Genomic DNA, 18,865 nt, shown 5'->3' on the forward strand with positions numbered 1-18,865 from the left:
TACTTAAAGGCGCCGAGGCCGGAGTGCCGCCTCCCTGCCCGGCCCACAGCCCTCGGCCGCCCGCCCGCCACCGCGCCCCACACCTGGCCCGAGGAGGGGTCGGTGCTCCCGGGGCTGCCTGGGAAATGCTGCCGAGGAGGGAGGTGGAGAGGTGGGGGCGGCGCAGGCCGGGGCCGGGGCGCTTCCCTGGGCTGTAACGCTTGGAGAAATAAATCTGCTCTCCTGACGCTGAAGGTTTTCCGAAATGAATGTCGTCTTTGTTGTTTTTGGACCATAGTACGTGTTCCGGAAAAGTAGTATACCCTTACGGCGAGGGGAAGTAACTCGCACAACTTGTTGGTCTGTTGTTTTGGGGTTTAATTGCCTTCACAGTTATGACAAAATCGTGGTGTTCTAGTCAGAGTTTATTAATTGTGCACGTCGAGACCCTGGAATTTTTTGTGCTTTTTCAGACAAGAATTGAAACGAAGGTGAAAGGTGCAGGAGTCATGTTTCTGACAGCAGGAGTTTATTCTAAATGCCATTCATAGGGGTAGAGAAGCAGCCAGTGCTGACTGTCCTAGAGTTTATAAATGTTACCGTAAATAGAGCTAAGACATACAGATTTTAGTCAAATGAGCTTCTGGAAAGGCATCTCACAGTGCAGTAACTTTGCTGACTATGCAGCACTGAATAGGTGATGAGATCAGCTTTTATATTCTTCAGTATGACAAATTGTTTCAGCCATTCAGAACAGTTTTTTCATTATTCTTATGTAACACACTAGGCTAAATAAAATGCATCAGTTTTTTAGGCTTCTTTTATACTTTATCAGTGTGTAGAACTAACGAGATTAAAGATTTAGGACAAATCAGATGGGGAAATTTATTTTTGGAATTGATTGTCCTGTATTACCACTAGGAGTTGTAAATAGGTTGTCCTAATTCTGCCTCCTTTGTAACAATATTATAATTTTACATTATACATCAAAAAATGGCATTACTGTAAGAGAATAAAATTAAAGGAATACATTTTAAGGAATACGTCAAGCATGAGGGATTTGAGGGTCATAATTTTCTTCTCAATTTCATGCTTCCTTTAGGTGTGGAATATAACATATATATTTATATAATATTTTTTTTTTATCTGTAGGCTTGGTTTTGCAAAGCTTCTCCACTGGAGTTGGTGAAAATGCTGCGTGGAGATTAGGATGAGTAGGCTTGTATGCAGTCGCTCTTTTTCTTTTTGTCTGTCTTCTTTCCATGGTTACTTACTTAGTATGCAGCTTTGCAGTATTTTTAGTTCTGATAAGACTGTCCTAACAAAGAACACTCAAAGCCTGAATGTGTGCCTTAACTTCTGTACAGTTCCATTGTCATTAATTTGATGGACTTTAATTATGAGATTATCTAGGAGCAGCAATATACAATAAATAGCACAAATAAAATGCTAAAATTTCTGCTCTGAAGGGCTTTCACTTATATATGCAAAATGAATAACTAACAGAAGAGAGGTAATCAGCTGTTCCTCAGTACATGTTTTCTTACAGAGGAGTGGCTTGTCTGATTGCAAGTCAATGCTGCCTGATACCCACCATTTTACATTTATTGCAGAATTGTAGCTCTTCTATTGCCTCTGCTATTTTATTGGTACAGGAGGTAATGATCCACTGTAGGCTTCAACTCCAGAAACACTGTGCATGTGTTTTGTGGGGTGGTTTTTTTGCTTTGTTGGTTTTTGTGATTTGTTTTTTGTGATTTTTGAATAAGCCTGATGATTTTTAAGACTTCTCATGGTAGTAAGTTAAAGCACAGATTTGGTCCTTATTTTAGAGTATATGTGTATTTTGCACTTTTTTTACTTTTTTGTCTAATGATTCTTTTATCCTGGTTTTTTATATTGTCTAATTTTGATTTTATAATTCACTAACAATAAGCTTGTGCTAGTGTGTAGTAAAGGGCCATTGGTAGACTTGCAGTTAGAAAAAAACCCCAAACTAGAAAAAAAGCTAGAAAAAAAGATTTGATAAATATCATCAGCCTTAAAATCTGGAATCTTTGAATCTTCTCTCTGGTGAAACATCGGGTAATATCTGTGGATGGGTTTCCTGAGTCAGGTGTTTCAGTGACCCAGCAAACATCTTAAGGCTTGTAGTTCTGAAGGAGAAACTTGAATATTACTTAACTGATGCCTTAAGCAACTGTAATTGAGCTTTAAATTTTTGAGGTTCTGATATAGAGGCAATGCATTATGTCTTTTCTGTAACCTTAGAAATGATGGCGGATGATTTAGACAAATTTATTGAAGATCAGAAGGCCAAGTTGGCACAGGATAAGGCAGAGCTTGAAAATGATCCACCTTACATGGAAGTGAGGGTAAGACTATTAAATAGTTTTTCTGAATTTAAACACCTGATTTAAGCTTGCTTTTACTGTGCTCTTAAAACTCTATATGTTGTTGAAGTATATATTAAAGATTAATCAAAGTAATTTCTAGCTTAAATACTTTGTATGTGTATTTATGTAGATTTATAAACCTCTTTGCCACTGGGAATACACGGTAACTTGTATTTTACAAGTGGAGAAAACTCTTGTAAACAGTTATCGTTGTTCCTTCCCCCCCTCCCTAGGGAAGCTGACTAGCAGGGATCCGCTATCTGCCCACTCGAGCATGGGCGTTGAGATGGGGATGGAAGGTATAAATATCCTCAATATTTCTATTATGGAATCTAGGAAATATAAAAGGCAAATTACTTAATCCAATTAATTAGACAAAATCTGTTCTTGCCACTATTTTCTTATTAGAAATTTTAGTACCTAATTCTAAAGCTATAACGATTTTATAATATGCAGATTGTCATTAAATTGTTTAATAGTGCCAGTACCTGACAAAAAGCTATATCTAAATAATTCAAGCTAGCTAAGTGTTGTGGTACCTAAATAAAGTCCTTTTAAAAGGAGTTTTGATTTGTCTATTGTCTGACTTACAAAGCCCCAGACAGCTTGGGCTTTTAACAGCAATTATAATACTGAGTTTTCACTCCCTTTTTTGTTTCATCAGAAGGTTTTGAGAATTCATCTTTCCCTCTCTGTGGGTAATATAAATATTTTTACCTAGTTATAATAATTTTCTCCAGAAAATTTCATTCATTCACTCCAGAAAGTTAATTCTTAGGGAGCTGTGAGGAGTTGGCCTGCCTTTATTTTTGCTCAGAGCGAGTTTAAAGAGAAGGAAAATGTTTCCAGCCTGTCATTTGATAAAGTCCTAAGGTGTATGGTGAAAGTGTAGTTCCAGAGAACAGGTGTGGTAAACTCGCTCTGTGATATGCTGTAACTCTTCTGTAGTTTCAAGCAGCGTGCAGTATGTCAAATCAGCCCTCATAAAAAAAAACAGAGGGGATATGTGTAAACCGAAAAAATTGTGGATTTTCACGGGTGGTTTCTGATGTAAATCAACACATATTGTCAACATATTTAATGACATGAAATATATTGAAATAATAATTCTAGTGTTATAGAGGAGAATTTCTTTTTTGGTAGTATTAGTGAAATGTATAACTTGCTTAATGTGTTAATCCAGCATCACTTTCAGTCTCTCTTTTCTCCAGTGCTAATAATTATGATAATAAATTTGTTCTTATGTGTGATATTTCTTTTACCTTGTGATGCAGGAAAACTTTTTGTTTTGTTTTCAGAATAAGGAATCAGAGAAGCTTTCTGAGACTAGCAAAATGTTAATCTCCATGGCTAAAGAAAATATACCTCCAAATAGTCAACAGAAGTATCCTTTAGGTATAGTATATATTTTTAATGTCTTCTAGATTTAAGTAACATTTAATTACCTTCAAGAATTTTTGGAAGGGAATTACTGCTTTGGATTTTTAAGATGATCATTGTAATTCAAGTGCATACCAATTCTTCAGTCTTCCAAATGTCTTTGGATTGTGTGGATTTTTTTTTTTTTGTAGTTATGCTTCTTTTTTTTGAATAAGGAAAATATGCTGAGCACTTGCTTATTCTTCTTGTAAAGGTAGCCCTCTTAAAAAAAAAAACAAACCAAACCAAAAAACCAAACACCAAACAAAAAGCTGCTTGCCAATCCTTGATGGATGATCTATCCTTTCCTGTTGTATTTGGGTGGAGCAAAAACTTTGGAAGTCCGTTTTTCACCTGGGCTTTACTGCAAAAGGATATGTTTTCTGTACTTTGTGCCAGGGAAGTAAGGATATGTTTCCTTTCAGCCTCTAAGCTTAAGAGTCCAAGTCTAACTTGGCTAAAATGCACACAGTTAAAAGATTTTTCTTTTAAATGCTAAATGTCTTTTAAATGTTTAGGCATAGAGTACTAAACTGTATTGCTTTTGTAATTTTGTTATAGTCAATTATACAAGGAAAGAACAAGCACTTAGTTTTGGTTGAAATCTTAGCTAGTGAAATGGTTAGATTTGTTTTGCTGTGACTATTGGTTTAATTACTGTTTTCTTTAAAAGAAGTTGTCCTATTGTCTTTTCTCTGTGTTCTTTGTGATTTCTGTTTGAGAATGTGTGATAGTGTTCCTTTATCCATTTTACTATTTCTGGAAGATGCCACCTTTCCTTACTTGTCCTACCATCCCCTTTCTGTAGGCATTACTGTTTTTCCATAGTTAACACTTGTGTAGCTCAGGTTTGTATTGACAGCTATAGAGCTTTTCTGTGTCTTACTTCTTGTCATAGGTAACTCTGCTCTGCAGCTTCTGCTGGGAGTAAAAGCTGTCATTTTAAAGAAGATATGTCAATGGATATTTGATATTGTTTACATGATACCAATCTAATCTATCTTTTAAATAGGTACTCCTGCTACACTTAATGTTATGTCTCCTCTATAATTTTAGCAGAATTTGTGACCAGGAAAGCACATGTCTTAATTTAAAAAATGGAGCCTGAGGTTGTGAATCTGGGGGGCTGAACTGATCTTAGCTCCATAAATAAAAGCATAGTTTTTGTAAGGATGTTGTATAAATAGAACTTCCAGCCATCAACAAGGCAAGCTCCTCTAAAACTTTTTACAGGAAAACTCACTAAAAATGACCTGAAATGATAATTGGATATTCCTTGTTGCCAGAAGTCATAATGGATAAATCAGGTTAGAGGACAGTGCTGGAATAAGTATCTACCTCTAAATTTTTGTCAGTTTTATTATGATTAGCAGATTAGTCCTAGTGTTGATAATACTTTGCTTAACTGTGGAAACATGATACAGAAAATAGAACACAGTGGGTAGTATCCCAATGGCTGTGACAGACCACTGTGTAACAGTTAAGCTATTTTAATATTAAAATAATATTACCTCTTGTTGGAGAGTTGTAATAGCACATGCCATGTTGTGTTTATTGTTATAAATTGGACTTAACTGTTAACACTTAAATATAGTAGCACACATAATGAAGTATTACAGATCAGGGGGATTCAGGTGATCTTAAATGACAAGCAACATGTAGGTATTGCTGTGTTTAACCCCAGCTGGCAACTAAGCACCACACAAGTGCTCACTCGCTCCCCTCCAGTGGGATGGGGGGAGAGAATCAGAAGACTAAAAGTGAGAAAACTCTTAGGTTGAGGTAAAAGCAGTTTAATTATTACATTATTTCAATTATTACATTGACAAAAATGACAGAGAGGAATAAAACTCAAGAAAGAAGTGATGCAAGTGAAAAGAATTGCTCACCATCAACCGACTGATGCCCAGCCAGTCCCTGAGCAGTGGCCCGCCTGCCAACCTTCCCCCTAGTTTTATTGCTGATCTTGACATCATACTGTGTGGGATATCCCTTTGGTCAGTTGGGGTCAGCTGTCCCAACTTCTTGTGCACCCTCAGCCTCCTCACTGGTGGGGTGAGAAGCAGAAAAGCTCTTGACACTGTGTGAGCTCTGGTCAGTGGTAAATAAAACATCCCTGTGCTATCAACACAGTTTTCAGCACAAATCAAAAACATCGCCCCACACTAGCTACTGTGAAGAAAGTTAGCTCTCCCAGCAAAACCCAGCATATTCTGTAAGAATAATTCGGGCACTGAATGCATTTGGCTGTCCATGGATGGTTGTTGATATTACTGGCTGGTTCTGCTGTAAAGCAATGTAGTATCCTTTAGATTGAATTAGACAGGGACTTGTTCCTTGATAGCTGCTAAGTATGTTCTGTAGTTCCAGCAGTAGTGTTTGGAATCAGGCTGAATTAAGTTACAGTTGTTTCTCAACATAATAAATACATGCAAACTTTTATGTAAAAAAGCATTTAAAATACTATCTTACAGTGCCATGTACTCAGCTTAGGTGAGGCCGCACCTCGATTCCCGTGTTCAGTTTTGGGCCCCTCACTACAAAAAGGACACTGAATTACTCAAGCATGTCCAGAGAAGGGCAACGAAGCTGGTGCAGGGTCTGGAGCACAGGTCCTACGAGGAGCAGCTGAGGGAACTGGGGGTGTTCAGTCTGGAGAAGAGGAGGCTGAGGGGAGACCTCATTGCCCTCTACAGCTACCTGAAAGGAGGGTGCAGAGATGGGGGATGAGCCTCTTTAACCAAGAGGTAATGGCCTCAGATTGCACCAAGGAAGGTTTAGACTGGATATTAGGAAGCATTTCCTTACAGAACAGGTTGTTAGGCGTTGGAATGGGCTGCCCAGAGAGGTGGTGCAGTCTCCATCCCTGGAGGTGTTTAAGAGTCAGGTCGACACAGCGCTGAGGGATATGGTGTAGTTGGGAACTGTCAATGTTAGGTTAATGGTTGGACTGGATGATCTTCAAGGTCCTTTCCAACCTAGATGATTCTGTGATTTCTAAAAAAAAAAAAAGTTGTCAGTGTGATTGTGTGTGATTAACAGAATGTGAAATGGCAAATAAATACAGCAAATACAGAGTAAACAAAATCAGAAAAACAGTGAAAAAGTATATCTGTTATTCTGACAAGAATTCAAACAAATTTTGCACAAAATTGGGTTTAATGTACGTTAACTGTAGTATTTTTTCCATACTATGCTCTCCTAAAGCAAGTTTTTCAAGTAAGTAGTTTTCAAATATCTTCTAAATCATTACCTATAATTGTTATCTTGGTGCTTTTCTGGTGGCCAAAAAAAAAAGGTCTTCTGTAATAAAAAGAGCTTTAAACCCTCTTTTGTTTGAATATATCATGTATTTGAAACAAAGCATTTGATTCTGCCCACAGTAGGGGGGTTGAAACTAGATGATCTTTAATGTACCTCCCAACTCAAAGCATTCTGTGGTTCTCATTTTTTTTCTGTACTGAATTTGACTGGCTTCTGTGAAGTTACTAAATGAATCTTCACTCTGACTTGTTAGTTGCTTTTGATTTTTTTTTTTTTTAAATTTTGTTTCCTATAGTTAATCCAACAATAATTTCATGTGAAAATAAAAGGCAAGAGCAAGTAGCTGAAACAAACCATTTCCTCTTCTGTATTCTTTTCCTCTTTACACTTACCCCTTTTTTTGAGGGTTGAAACGGTTATGTTATATTTTAATGGAACTCACCCTTACCTTATGTGCGAAATTATGAGACAAGTAACTTGCAGGTTGGAGAAGCAGCTCCCATGCGTATTTTGCTTAGTTGAACTCTGCAAGCTGTTTCAAAATAGTGTATGACATATTTAATCAGGTATTAGGGCCTTTGGTTCTACAGAACAGCAGGCTGACTCATGTTTTGGCTCGTGAGGATAAATTCTGATTTAGCTGAAACTATCTCAAGCCTAGCCACTAGCTAAGTGTATTTTTACGAAGTATATTTCAACCTTTTATCTGTTTCAGTAGCAGAGTGATTCCCAAGTTATCAGTCTTCAGCATTTATATAATGTAATTTTTACTGCACAGACACTGATTAATGTCATAAACATTTAAAATACTGGAGTCAAACAAAGTACCATGTAATAAATCAGGACGAATGTAAATCTTGAATATCCCTCTCTTCCCTCTTATTCCTTGCTACTCATTTTACATAGACCACAAGATAGAGAAATGCTTTCAGAGAAACAGTAGGAAAATGAAAAAAAAAAAAAAAACCCAAACTGTTGCAATCTACATCTCTACATGTGGTATTCATTCTCTGTGTGTGGAGAGTGGTGAAAGTGGCTGCAGAGGTAGGATTCTGGGTCAGAGGATATTTCTTATAAAGTACTTTGAAATGTATTTTGGAAACAAAGAACAACTTGCATAGCATTATATTTTAAGAGTGTACCTGGTGTGAGACTTGATAGTAATCTCTGAAAAGTACTAAATGTGTTTTCGTCTACTACAAATAAAAACAGTCAGGTGGAAAGAAAAATGTAATTATTGTTATTATTATACGGTCAGATTCCTTCTAGTTGTGTGGAAGCCAACATATTTTTCACATGCTTTATGCTACCAAATAGCTTGTCGTTTTCTAGTTGTGAAGTATGTTTTCTACTGTGTGATAAACACAGCTTAAAATATCAGAATAATTTAGAAACTAACATGCCAGAGGAGATTTCAAATATTTGAAACATACATTGACAAAAAAATACATATAATATTTAGGTTATTTCATACTATTTATCAAACTATCCAAATAAAGTTGGTTTGTGTTGCATTTTTTTTTCTAGTGGGGAGAAAAAGCAGAAAGAGCAGAGGAAAACTAACATCCAAAACCCAATCTATTTTTCCTTGCTTTCCGCCTAACTACTTGTACAGAGAAGTTGTTTTTTATTTCAGCTGTTTTGTTATTACTGGTTGCATGGTTCTTTTTATTGATGATGTATAATAAAAATCCAGATGTAGTTTTTGTAGGATGTGCTTTGTATTGAAACAAAACAGTAGAATAATATTTAATGGCGTTAAACTTTCAGGTGACTATGGCTTGAGTTTACCTCTTGGAGAAGAATATGAACGAAAAAAACATAAACTCAAAGAGGAACTTCGGCAAGATTATAGGCGATATCTTTCTCAGGTAAAGCTTCTTGTCTGGTTGCCTGAGTGTAGTGAGTCTTAAAATGACTGTCTTTTTTTAATTTAATGAAAATGAATAAAACCTGTGGAAATCTTTCTAAGACGACATTCATTATGAGTGATGGCTGATTTCAAAGACTTGAGTAAAAGTAATTTCAAAATGTCACTGCTAGGAAGGGTTATATATTTTAAGCTTCTACAGATCTCATTGCCATGAGACTGCATTTTAGTACATTTTATTCTGAATACTTATTTCTCTTCTTTCTTAGTTACTTAAGAATTTAAAATATCATCTGTTACTTCCTTAAGTACTTATGTATTTCATGGTCTGGAATTCAGGTAACAATATTCCTGTAGTTAGTGTGAACTCAATTTGACAGCTGCTTTTCAATTTTAGAAATAAAAAAACCTTTGATGTTCTGCTTAGCATGATTTATGAAATGTCACAGTAAATGTAAAATTTAAATAATATATATGAAATGTCATAATCTTGGGAATATTCTGTATCCCTCCTTAGTCAAACAGAAAAAAAAAAAAATCAGGAACCAAACAGTATCTTTTGTCTGAAAATGCTAATTATCAGTGACTTTAGTTCTCAAAATGAAAGAATGGATTGGCTTTAAGAAAAGGAAGTTTTTTTGTTGTCAAATATTTTTGAATGAAAGACTCTTTTTGAATAGTATCTTTTCCCTGACTTTTAGGGTATTTCACAGGCAAAAAGAAAGGTAGGGTGCCTGCAATATCTTTTTTTTTTTTTTTCCTTCAAATTAGTCGCTTTTTGCTTTGAAAGCTTTGCACTCTTTGAATTTAAAAAAAATAATTATTTCTTGTGCTTTATGTGCCTGTGCATGCTGTAGTGTTTAGTTGTAATTAACAGCACTGTTTGCTTTGTGCAAAATGATTGCATATATTTATTAATTTCCTTTAATATGATTTAAACCCCTTGATTTCTTTTCCCTTTGCCATTGCTATTGTTGCTATCTAATTCTGACTACAGAAATTTTTATTTTAGTGGTTATTTGCTTCAAGGCTTAAAAGTTACATAGATGTTATGACTTAAAAATATTATTTTTCCCTTGATATACATACTTTATAAAGCTGGAATAAAATCATAAACTCTGAAATATTACCATATGTCAGTGAAACCAGGCAGGGCTTTTTTCTTCCCTATGTGAAATCTCATCAGTGGTGCTTGGGAAAGCAGTAGAGCCAGTTATTCAGCACCTATCAGCCAGATTGCAAGAGTACAAGTACTGTGAGGAAAAAAAATAATACTAGGGCACATTTTTGCAAGCTTTGTTCAATTACATTAATTTTAAATCATTTCTATCATTATACTGTCAAGTATATATATTTTTCAAATTTAAGACTGTCCATCCAGGTTGTTCAAATCTAAGCAATTTTGGTGAAAGACTGGGAGGTAAAGTGGCAGAAGACACAACATTTATTTTTTTTCTGGGGCTTTGAATAACATACATATGATACAAATTAACTATATTGGCATGTACTAGAATTCCTGAATAACAGTAGCAACAGCAGAATTAACTGGCTTCTTAACCTCTAACCTAAATTATGCTTATATAATTGTTGCTTCTTGTTTAATCTTAAACTTCAGATTATTTTCAAAGTTAGAATATTGTGTTAAAACTTAACGTTTCATAGTTCTCACCAAAGTACCCTGATAATACTATTTTTACATTAACTTCTGGTGTTTATTCTCTGAACTTCAGTTTTACAAATCTAGGTTTACAAGGTGGGGTTTTTTTAATGTAGTACACGTTAGCTATATTAAGCTTGTAAGGCCTGAGGAAGAAATAGGATAACAATCTCTAATTCCTTTTCTCTACATAAAGAGATAGTGCAACTTTTAGCAGCTCTCATAGTGATAATATTTTGGTTAATAACTTGTTCAATCTTGCTTCTGTAGAAAATGCAGTTTCTATATCAGCTTCTGACTTTTGGTAAATACCTTTATAAAATGAGAGGTAATCTCTACAGATGTGTAAAGAATTACTTAATGAGGTTTACAATTTCTTTTCCTAGTCAAAATAACTTAGTTTTCCATATTAATCTAGTTGTCTCAGTGCTTGGATATTTGCATGTTTATTAAATCCCTTAAACCTTTTAATGTGTAGCTGTGAAATATAATTCATAATGATGTGGTTTTGTACTGGAACAGTACCTGTTGACATGCCTCTAAGCTTTTAAACTACATCATGACATAGGTAATGGAAGGAAACAATCCCAGTGAGATACCATATCTAACCCGTTTCCCTCATCAGCCTATGCCACATAAATGGATGATCTTTTTATGAAAGATAATCAGATTTATAAAACAGAGGTGATTGACTGAGAATGGCCTGGTGATGCATTTATTTAATGAGTGATGAATGAACAAGCTGCTAGACCTGGAAGCTAAGGAGCTGTTTCAGCACGGGTGTTTGGCTTGAAATGCTGATACTGTGACTTGCTGTGCAGCCCGGTTCCCAAGCTGTGGCCCAGGGAGCTATATGGAGCAGCAACATAGTGTTCTCAGTGGAAAGTTCTGTTCTGAAAGGGGCTGATGGTCTGTAAGGAATTGCAAGATTTGCTGATGGGTCATTATCCTGAAAAGCTTGGGGACTGCCTGTAGAAAACAGATAGTGTTGACACGCAGAGTGGTGACTATGCTAGTGTTATCATGGATTCCATCTGTTAAAATAAGAGGTAGATACACATTTTCTGTAGTTAGAAGGAGCAATTTTTCATCTTAAGTAAGGTAGTGTCTTGGAAAATTCCTTTGAAGCTTGTACAAATGCTTGTGCTTATGCTACTTGCTTACAGAATTGAATAATAGTGGGGGTTTTTGATTATTTTTTTTTTAATATACAGAGACTAACTTAGTTAATCCTTGAAATAGTGTAACAGGGAAGAAGTGACACTTTCAAACTCAAGCTTAAAGCTTGACAAAGCGCTTTACTTTGCACATTCCTTGACTTCATTTGTGTGTTCCAAGGACATCCTACATTTTCAAAATGTGAAGGTCGTCTTCAGTGTTTATTTCATTGAAGTGATCAGATTTATTTCAGAAAATATAATTCCTACCAACTATTTAGCAAGTAAGATCTGGTATTTTAAAATATTTTGAATTTTTTTTTTTTTTTAATGTAGAAAAATTATCTGACTACTGGTGAAGTAGATCCATATACTCAGGGATTATCTCTTCCTATTGATGAGCGAAGATCTGCCAAGGTAAGTATCTGGTGGAAATATATATAACTTGAAAATGAACCTGTTTCTTTAAACTGTTGTGGAAAAGGTATTTCCAATTAATTTTTTTTGTTTTGCTGGGGGGTTTTTTACACTGTTTACAAATGGATGTTTTTGAAGGTGGTCACTTGGGTCTTTCCTAGGTTACCTATACTCTTAATTTTTAGATAACTGGATGTGTAATTGTATACTGATACTAGCTTGAGGTTTGCTATTTCTAATTCATACCTGCAAGGCACTTGGTGTATTTAAAAGCTCTAGTGGTTGTGCTTGGGTTTTGTTCAGCAATAAATACTGATCTAATAAAGAACATTGTTTTTCTCATAATTATATATATGCTTTTCTAATTTATTACTCTTACTGCAACCTGGGAATAATTTAAAAAATATTTGCTTGTAGTTGTTACCATATCTGCAGTGATACTCTTACCAGTTCCTATCAGAAGCTAAAGGAAGTGTGCTTTCTGCTGTACGCAGTTTGTTTTGACATCTTTGTGTATGCTTAACCAACCTGCTTATCCTCATATGATTATTTTTTTGAACAGATAAATCCAGGAATCTAAATAAAAGCTTATCTGGTATTTCATATATTGCCTGCTGTTAATACAGGAATCTTCCCAATTTCCATTATTTCTTTGAGAGTACAGATACTAATGTGTTCTGTGAAAAGAGTACACATTCTCTGCGATTAGCCCTTTTGATCTCCCTGAGGTTTCTTACCAGTTTATGGTCTTGCTTTCATATGTTGGAGAAAGGTACCAGCCATAACAGTCTCTCAGTTTTTGGAGGTTCATGGAGATTAGAATATGAAAATGCAGCATACATATGTGGATTAACCTCTGATCCATTCCTTTGATGTGTACTATGATTCTGTTGAAAACCTAAATCAGTCTTACAGGGGTCACCTCTCCTCCTGCCTTCACGGTATTGGCCTTATATTTCCAGTTCCTTTCTTGTGTTTGTAAATTGATCTAGGAAGTTAAATCAGTAGAAACATTGTAATTTAGAAAATATTTTTGCTGACTCCACTGCTTGGTTGTTATGATCAGACAAACCCCAGCAGAGGTGCAAGGCAGAAACAGAAACTGTTGCTGGTGGAGCACTCTTGGGGTTTTTATTTGTTTATGATTTTTTTTTTTTTTTAAAATCTGTGTTGCTTTGCAGTTGCGTTATTCCTCTGTGCTTGGGGCTATGCTGTCACTGTAATCTGGCACAAGACTTCTGCTATGGAATGTGTTGGTCTTGACCTTGCTGTGCTTACTTATGCTTTTTACCTTTCTTGCGCTAGCAATAACGTTTGGCCATATGAGGAGCCAGGTGAGAACTTAAATAAGCAAAAATGGCCATTATGAAAAAGCCTCAAACTCTGAATCATACTAGTGTTTAAAAAAAAAAAAAAAGAGGCAGCAAGCATGAATTTTCCAGGAAGAATAAAGTTCTCAGTGGCAGCATGAATTTGTGCTGAGTTTGTATTAGTTTCAGGTTCTCATGAACTTTGTGTTAACTCTTGTGATTATGTGTGCTGAAACAGTGAAAGACAAAGTCTTAGATTAATTCTGTGGAAATTAAAGACATATCTGAACTGGGAACATGTCAGATCATTGGTGGTTTTTATATCATAGGAGCTCAACATTCGTTGAGATTTTCTGTACAAGTGCATCATATCTGTTTTACTCCTTTATTTGTTGCTATTGCAGAACCTAAAAGCTGCCAGAAGATGTCACACTGTGCCCTGCTAAACGGCTAGCCTCTGGGCAGATAATGATTAGAGGTTAACATTTGCACTTTGGTTTCCTCTATTAGGTAAAATATGCAGTCACACAGCATATTGAATTTTCTGCTGAGTGTTTTGCCACCTGTTAAAGTCAATGTTAGTTTCTCAGCTTTGGAAAATACCCCTCAGGCAGTTTTCATAGCTGTCTGCAGGTTTTATATTGTCACAGTTAGAAAACCTATAAGACACAGATTTTGGAAAAAAACACCACCAGTTTTGGAGAGCATTGGTCTCACTTGCAAAACTATTACTAAACTGGTATTTCCATGATTGAGGTATAAATTATTTTTGTTTTAAATTTGTTCACGGAAAAGTAAATTTATATATAATGTTCAGATGTTTTAATACCTTTTGCTTTTTTGTTTGAAAATAAAAAAACCCCATTGCAATATTCCCTTTTTTCATTTATATGATATAATGTAAGAGATGTATATGATTTATATGACATAATGTAAGAGATGTCCCATGCTCTACACATGAGATATTAATATTAGGAAATAATGCTTTACCTGGAGACTTTTATATTTCTTACTGATGTACAATTCCTACATATTTTTAGACCTGGGCAAGCTGGTTATGAATGTTGTCACTTTGCAAAAGCAGCTAGGACAAGGTGGATAGATCATCTTTTTCTTAGTTTCCCTTGCATTCTTTGTGCTTTTGACTCTTTTTGCAGTAAGCTTAACTGCTTGTTTTAATTTGACAGTTCAGGTTATATCCTAGGCTATAATTGACACATCTTGTCTATATATGTATTTGTTGTCCTGTTTTAATCATGGGTGGGGCAAGTCATAACTAACCTTAACACAAAAAAAATCATATGTTTAAAAATAATCTGTAAATTCAGATTGTAAATTAGAAGGTGATTTCTAATTGTCAAAGGAGTGAGACTTTGGAACAATTTTGGAATAGATTTAGGAGGAAATCCAACTGGTTTTAAGGTGGAACTTCATATACAGTAGTGTTGCAGGGGACTAGACTGCGTGCCCAAGAAGGTGATTACTACTTACAGATTTCAGATTAAGAGAAAGTTCTATGTTCAAGAATGCACAAAAACCTCAGAGCAATGCAAGCCCTATTTATACATCATAAAGAAGGGGGGAGGGCAAATACACAGCTCATGTGTATTAACTTAATGCTGCAGTTTATGAAGTTAAAAGCTACTCAAAATGCAAAATTATGATGCCCTTTTCAATGTCTGTTTCAGGAGAAACTACGGCTTGAAAGAAACAAGGAGTACAATCAATATCTCAGGGATAAAGAAGAATGGAATGAAAGGCTAAGGAAATTGGGGAAGAAAAACACAGCGGTAATATATTTTTACTGAAGCTGATAAAAAGAACAACATAAATGATGTTGTCAATTGTTTTATCATTGACTAAGACATACAGAGTAAGACAAAAAATAAGCAAAGAGTGTTGTTCATTTAGGTCACAGTTTTATTAATATATCCAGCAAGTCCTGATTATGAGTCATACAGTACCTTTCTTGATTCCTACTTCAGTCATGTCTATCTGGTAGAAGGATGTTTTCATTCTTCTATGTCTCTGAAGCAAGTTCCTGGATTGTTCTTGGGGATAAAAGTGGTGGCCAAAAAAGGTGTCTCTTTGAACAAAACATTTGAGCTCCACACAGTGTTCCTTAGATTTTATTTGTAGCTGCTGTTTCCTTAGTCTGTGTCCAGTTCATGAGAAAGCAAGGCAAGTGCAGGCAGCTGTCTGGTATATAGTGCTGTGCATTTTTGAATTAAAAGAAAAGTCTTTACTACTGAAAGTGAGCTAGACTCATGCATAATTGCACTCCGATTCTGAGCTGAGGCCTTTGATTTGTATGGCGGTAGGCAACTAAGCAACACGCAGCTGCTTGCTCACTCCCCGCCTCCGCTGGTGGGATAGAGGAGAGAATTAGAAGAGTAAAAGTGAGAAAACTCGTAGGTTGTGTTAAAGACAGTTTAATAGGTAAAGCAAAAGCTGTACACAAGCAAAGCAAAATCAGGAATTCATTCACTACTTCCTATGGGCAGGCAGTTGTTCAGCTGTCTCCAGGAAAGCAGGGATCCATCACATGTACTGGTTACTTGGAAAGACAAATGCCATAACCCCAAACATCCCCCCCACTTCCTTCTTCTTCCTCCAGCTTTATATGCTGAGTATGACCAAAGGATATCCCTTTGGTCAGTTTGGGTCAGCTGTCCTGGCTGGGTCCCCTCCTTGTCCAACCCCAGCCTCCTTGCTGGTGAGGTGGGGTGAGAAGCAGAAAAACCCTTGATGCTGTGTTAGCACTGTTCAGCAGTAATGAAAATATCCCTGTATTATCAACATTTTTTAAATCACAAATCTAAAACATAGTCCTATACAAGCTACTGTGAAGAAATTTAACTCTATTCCAGTCAAAACCAGTTCAACAGTCAACAGGGAATTTTTAGGGCTAATTAGAATTATTGAGACACCCCTTATTTTAGTAATCTGGAAGCAATATATTTATCTGAGCCTCTCTGCTGCTTGTTAGTTGTAAAATCTTGTGTAGAATGGGTAAAATTTCTTGTTTAAATACTGTTGCCTTAGTTTAGTGATGCACTACAATAATTTAGAACTCTCATCTAATGCAGGTTTGATTTAGGAAATCACAGAATCATCAAGGTTGGGAAAGACCTTGAAGATCATCCAGTCCAACCATTAACCTAACATTGACAGTTCTCAACTACACCATATCTCTCAGCACTATGTCAACCCGACTCTTAAACACCTCCAGGGATGGGGACTCCACCACCTCCCTGGGCAGCCCATTCCAACGCCCAACAACCCGTTCTGCAAAGAAATACTCCTAAGAGTCAGTCTGACCCTGCCCTGGCGCAGCTTGAGGCCATTTCCTCTTGTCCTGGTGCTGGTTCCTTGGCTCAAGTGACTCATCCCCCCTCTTTGCACCCTCCCTTCAGGTAGCTGTAGAGGGCGATGAGGTCTCCCCTCAGCCTCCTCCAGATTGAACACCCCCAGTTCCCTCAGCTGCTCCTCGTAGGACCTGTGCTCCAGACCCTTCACCAGCTTCGTTGCCCTTCTCTGGACATGCTCGAGTCATTCAATGTCCTTTTTGTAGTGAGGGGCCCAAAACTGAACACAGGAATCGAGGGGCGGCCTCACCAGTGCCGAGTACAGGGGTAAGATCCCTTCCCTGTCCCTGCTGGCCACGCTATTGCTGACACAAGCCAGGATGCCATTGGCCTTCTTGGCCCCCTGGGCACACTGCTGGCTCCTGTTCAGCTGGCTTTCAATCAACACCCCCAGGTCCCTCTCTGACTGGCAGCTCTCCTGCCACTCCTCCCCAAGCCTGTAGCGCTGCTGGGGGTTGTTGTGTCCCAAGTGCAGCCCCTGTCATTTGGCCTTATAGAAACTCCTACAGTTTTAAGAAGGCCTTCTACAATAGTGATCCCTAGGAATTATGTGGCAAGAATGCATCTATAAATCTCTAGAGATTTTTCTACATTTGGGCATTTATGTTTTCTCAGCTGAGTTATCTAATCAAATCTATTTAAGGAGTCAAGGTTTATTCTTTCTACTTTGTTTGTCATCCCACTAGACCTTTGTGTTATATTTTTATTATTATTGTGTAGAAACAGTTTTGCTGTCATAAAAGAACAAATAGGAAAAAAATCTGGTGAGGATTTCTTGAGGTTCTTCCACCTCTGAGGGATATTTGACTTGAAGTGAGACTCAAATGAGTGGGTTTCATGATTAACATGTGACCTCAAAAGCTTGATCCAATAGTTTAGATAATCACAGGATAAACTTCAGTTGTAAGGGACCATTGGAAGTCATGTAGTACAATCCTCATCTCAGAGCAGGGTTAACTTCACAGTTAGATCAGATTGGTCAGGCCTTAATCTGGTTGAGTTTTGAAAGGATGGAGAATCCACAGTTCTGGGCAATCTGTTCCACTGCTTTAGCTGCTTGATCTGAAATCCCATCAGGTTTTCCTTTGCTGCAACTTGTGACCATTGGCTCTTTTGAAAACCATGATTCTGGCATCTCTGTAACCATACATTAGGTAGAGACTGCAATTACTAGTTCTCTCTGTCCTCATACATACCCTCCTTAACTTTCCTTTTCCAGGCTGAATAAGCTCAGCTCTGTCAGCTGTTTCTTTATTAGCTCAAATGCCTGAACCTTTTCAGTAGCCATCCTCTGCACTTTCTCCAGCTTTTTAGTATCCTTGGGGGTGGGGGGAAAGTGGGCACACCACACCAGAACCTGAATACTGAATAAAATACTAAGCAGAGGAGAAAGATCACTTCCCTTGACCTGCTGATGACACTCATGCTAATGCAGCCCAGGCTGTGGTTGGCCATCATCACTGTAGGGGTTCTCTGCTCACTCACGTTCAGCTAGTTGCCTGCCACTAACCCAGGCCTTTTTCTGCAAAACTGCTTTCTAGATGATCGGTGCCCAGCCTGTACTGGTGCATGACATTATTCTGTCTCAAAGGCAGAATTCTGGATTTGTTGATCTTCATGAGCTTTTTGTCAGCGTATTTCTCCAGTTTTGTCAAGACTTCTCTGAGTGGCAGTCATAGCCTCTAGTATATTGATCCCTCTTCCCAGTTAGGTGTCATTTGCATCTTTTATTTTTATTTTAGTTTGTAAAATATGAGTTACTGTTTTCTTTATTCCACAGATGAAAGATGAGGGCACATAAATACTACAGAATTTATCCAAACCCATGTTGTTTGCTAGAGCTGTTGTATTGAACACTGGTCCAGTGGGTCATAGTGTTGTTTTTTTATCCACAAAACTATCCTTTCTCATAGTGGCATCTCCTGGGATGCAGAGAAGCAGATTAAGAAATGGTCAGGTTAAAAGGTTGTGCTCATAGGTAAGAAGTATTACAGACTTGCGTGAATCTGGATAAAGATATCTAGTCTC

General features: G+C 36.9%; 1 protein-coding gene across 2 annotated transcripts in view; it reads left to right on the top strand.

The window, feature by feature from the left end:
* Positions 1-142: 142 nt before the first annotated feature.
* The window catches only part of CSPP1 (centrosome and spindle pole associated protein 1), a 64,990-nt gene continuing 46,267 nt past the window's right edge, over positions 143-18,865 (top strand). The window contains exons 1-7 of one of the 2 annotated variants that reach the window (XM_026841562.1): positions 143-276; positions 2,251-2,354; positions 3,674-3,770; positions 8,829-8,929; positions 9,630-9,653; positions 12,079-12,159; positions 15,158-15,259. In XM_026841562.1, coding sequence (XP_026697363.1) covers positions 249-276; positions 2,251-2,354; positions 3,674-3,770; positions 8,829-8,929; positions 9,630-9,653; positions 12,079-12,159; positions 15,158-15,259 — 537 coding nt within the window. In that variant the 5' untranslated portion in view covers positions 143-248. Of the gene's footprint in view, positions 277-2,250; positions 2,355-3,673; positions 3,771-8,828; positions 8,930-9,629; positions 9,654-12,078; positions 12,160-13,883; positions 13,980-15,157; positions 15,260-18,865 lie in introns of those variants that run through there. The other variant, XM_026841564.1, reaches the window with a different exon arrangement.

This window comes from Athene cunicularia, assembly GCF_003259725.1.
Source record: "Athene cunicularia isolate RWA chromosome 2 unlocalized genomic scaffold, athCun1 chr2_part1, whole genome shotgun sequence".
In the NCBI taxonomy this organism is placed as follows: Eukaryota; Metazoa; Chordata; class Aves; order Strigiformes; family Strigidae; genus Athene; species Athene cunicularia.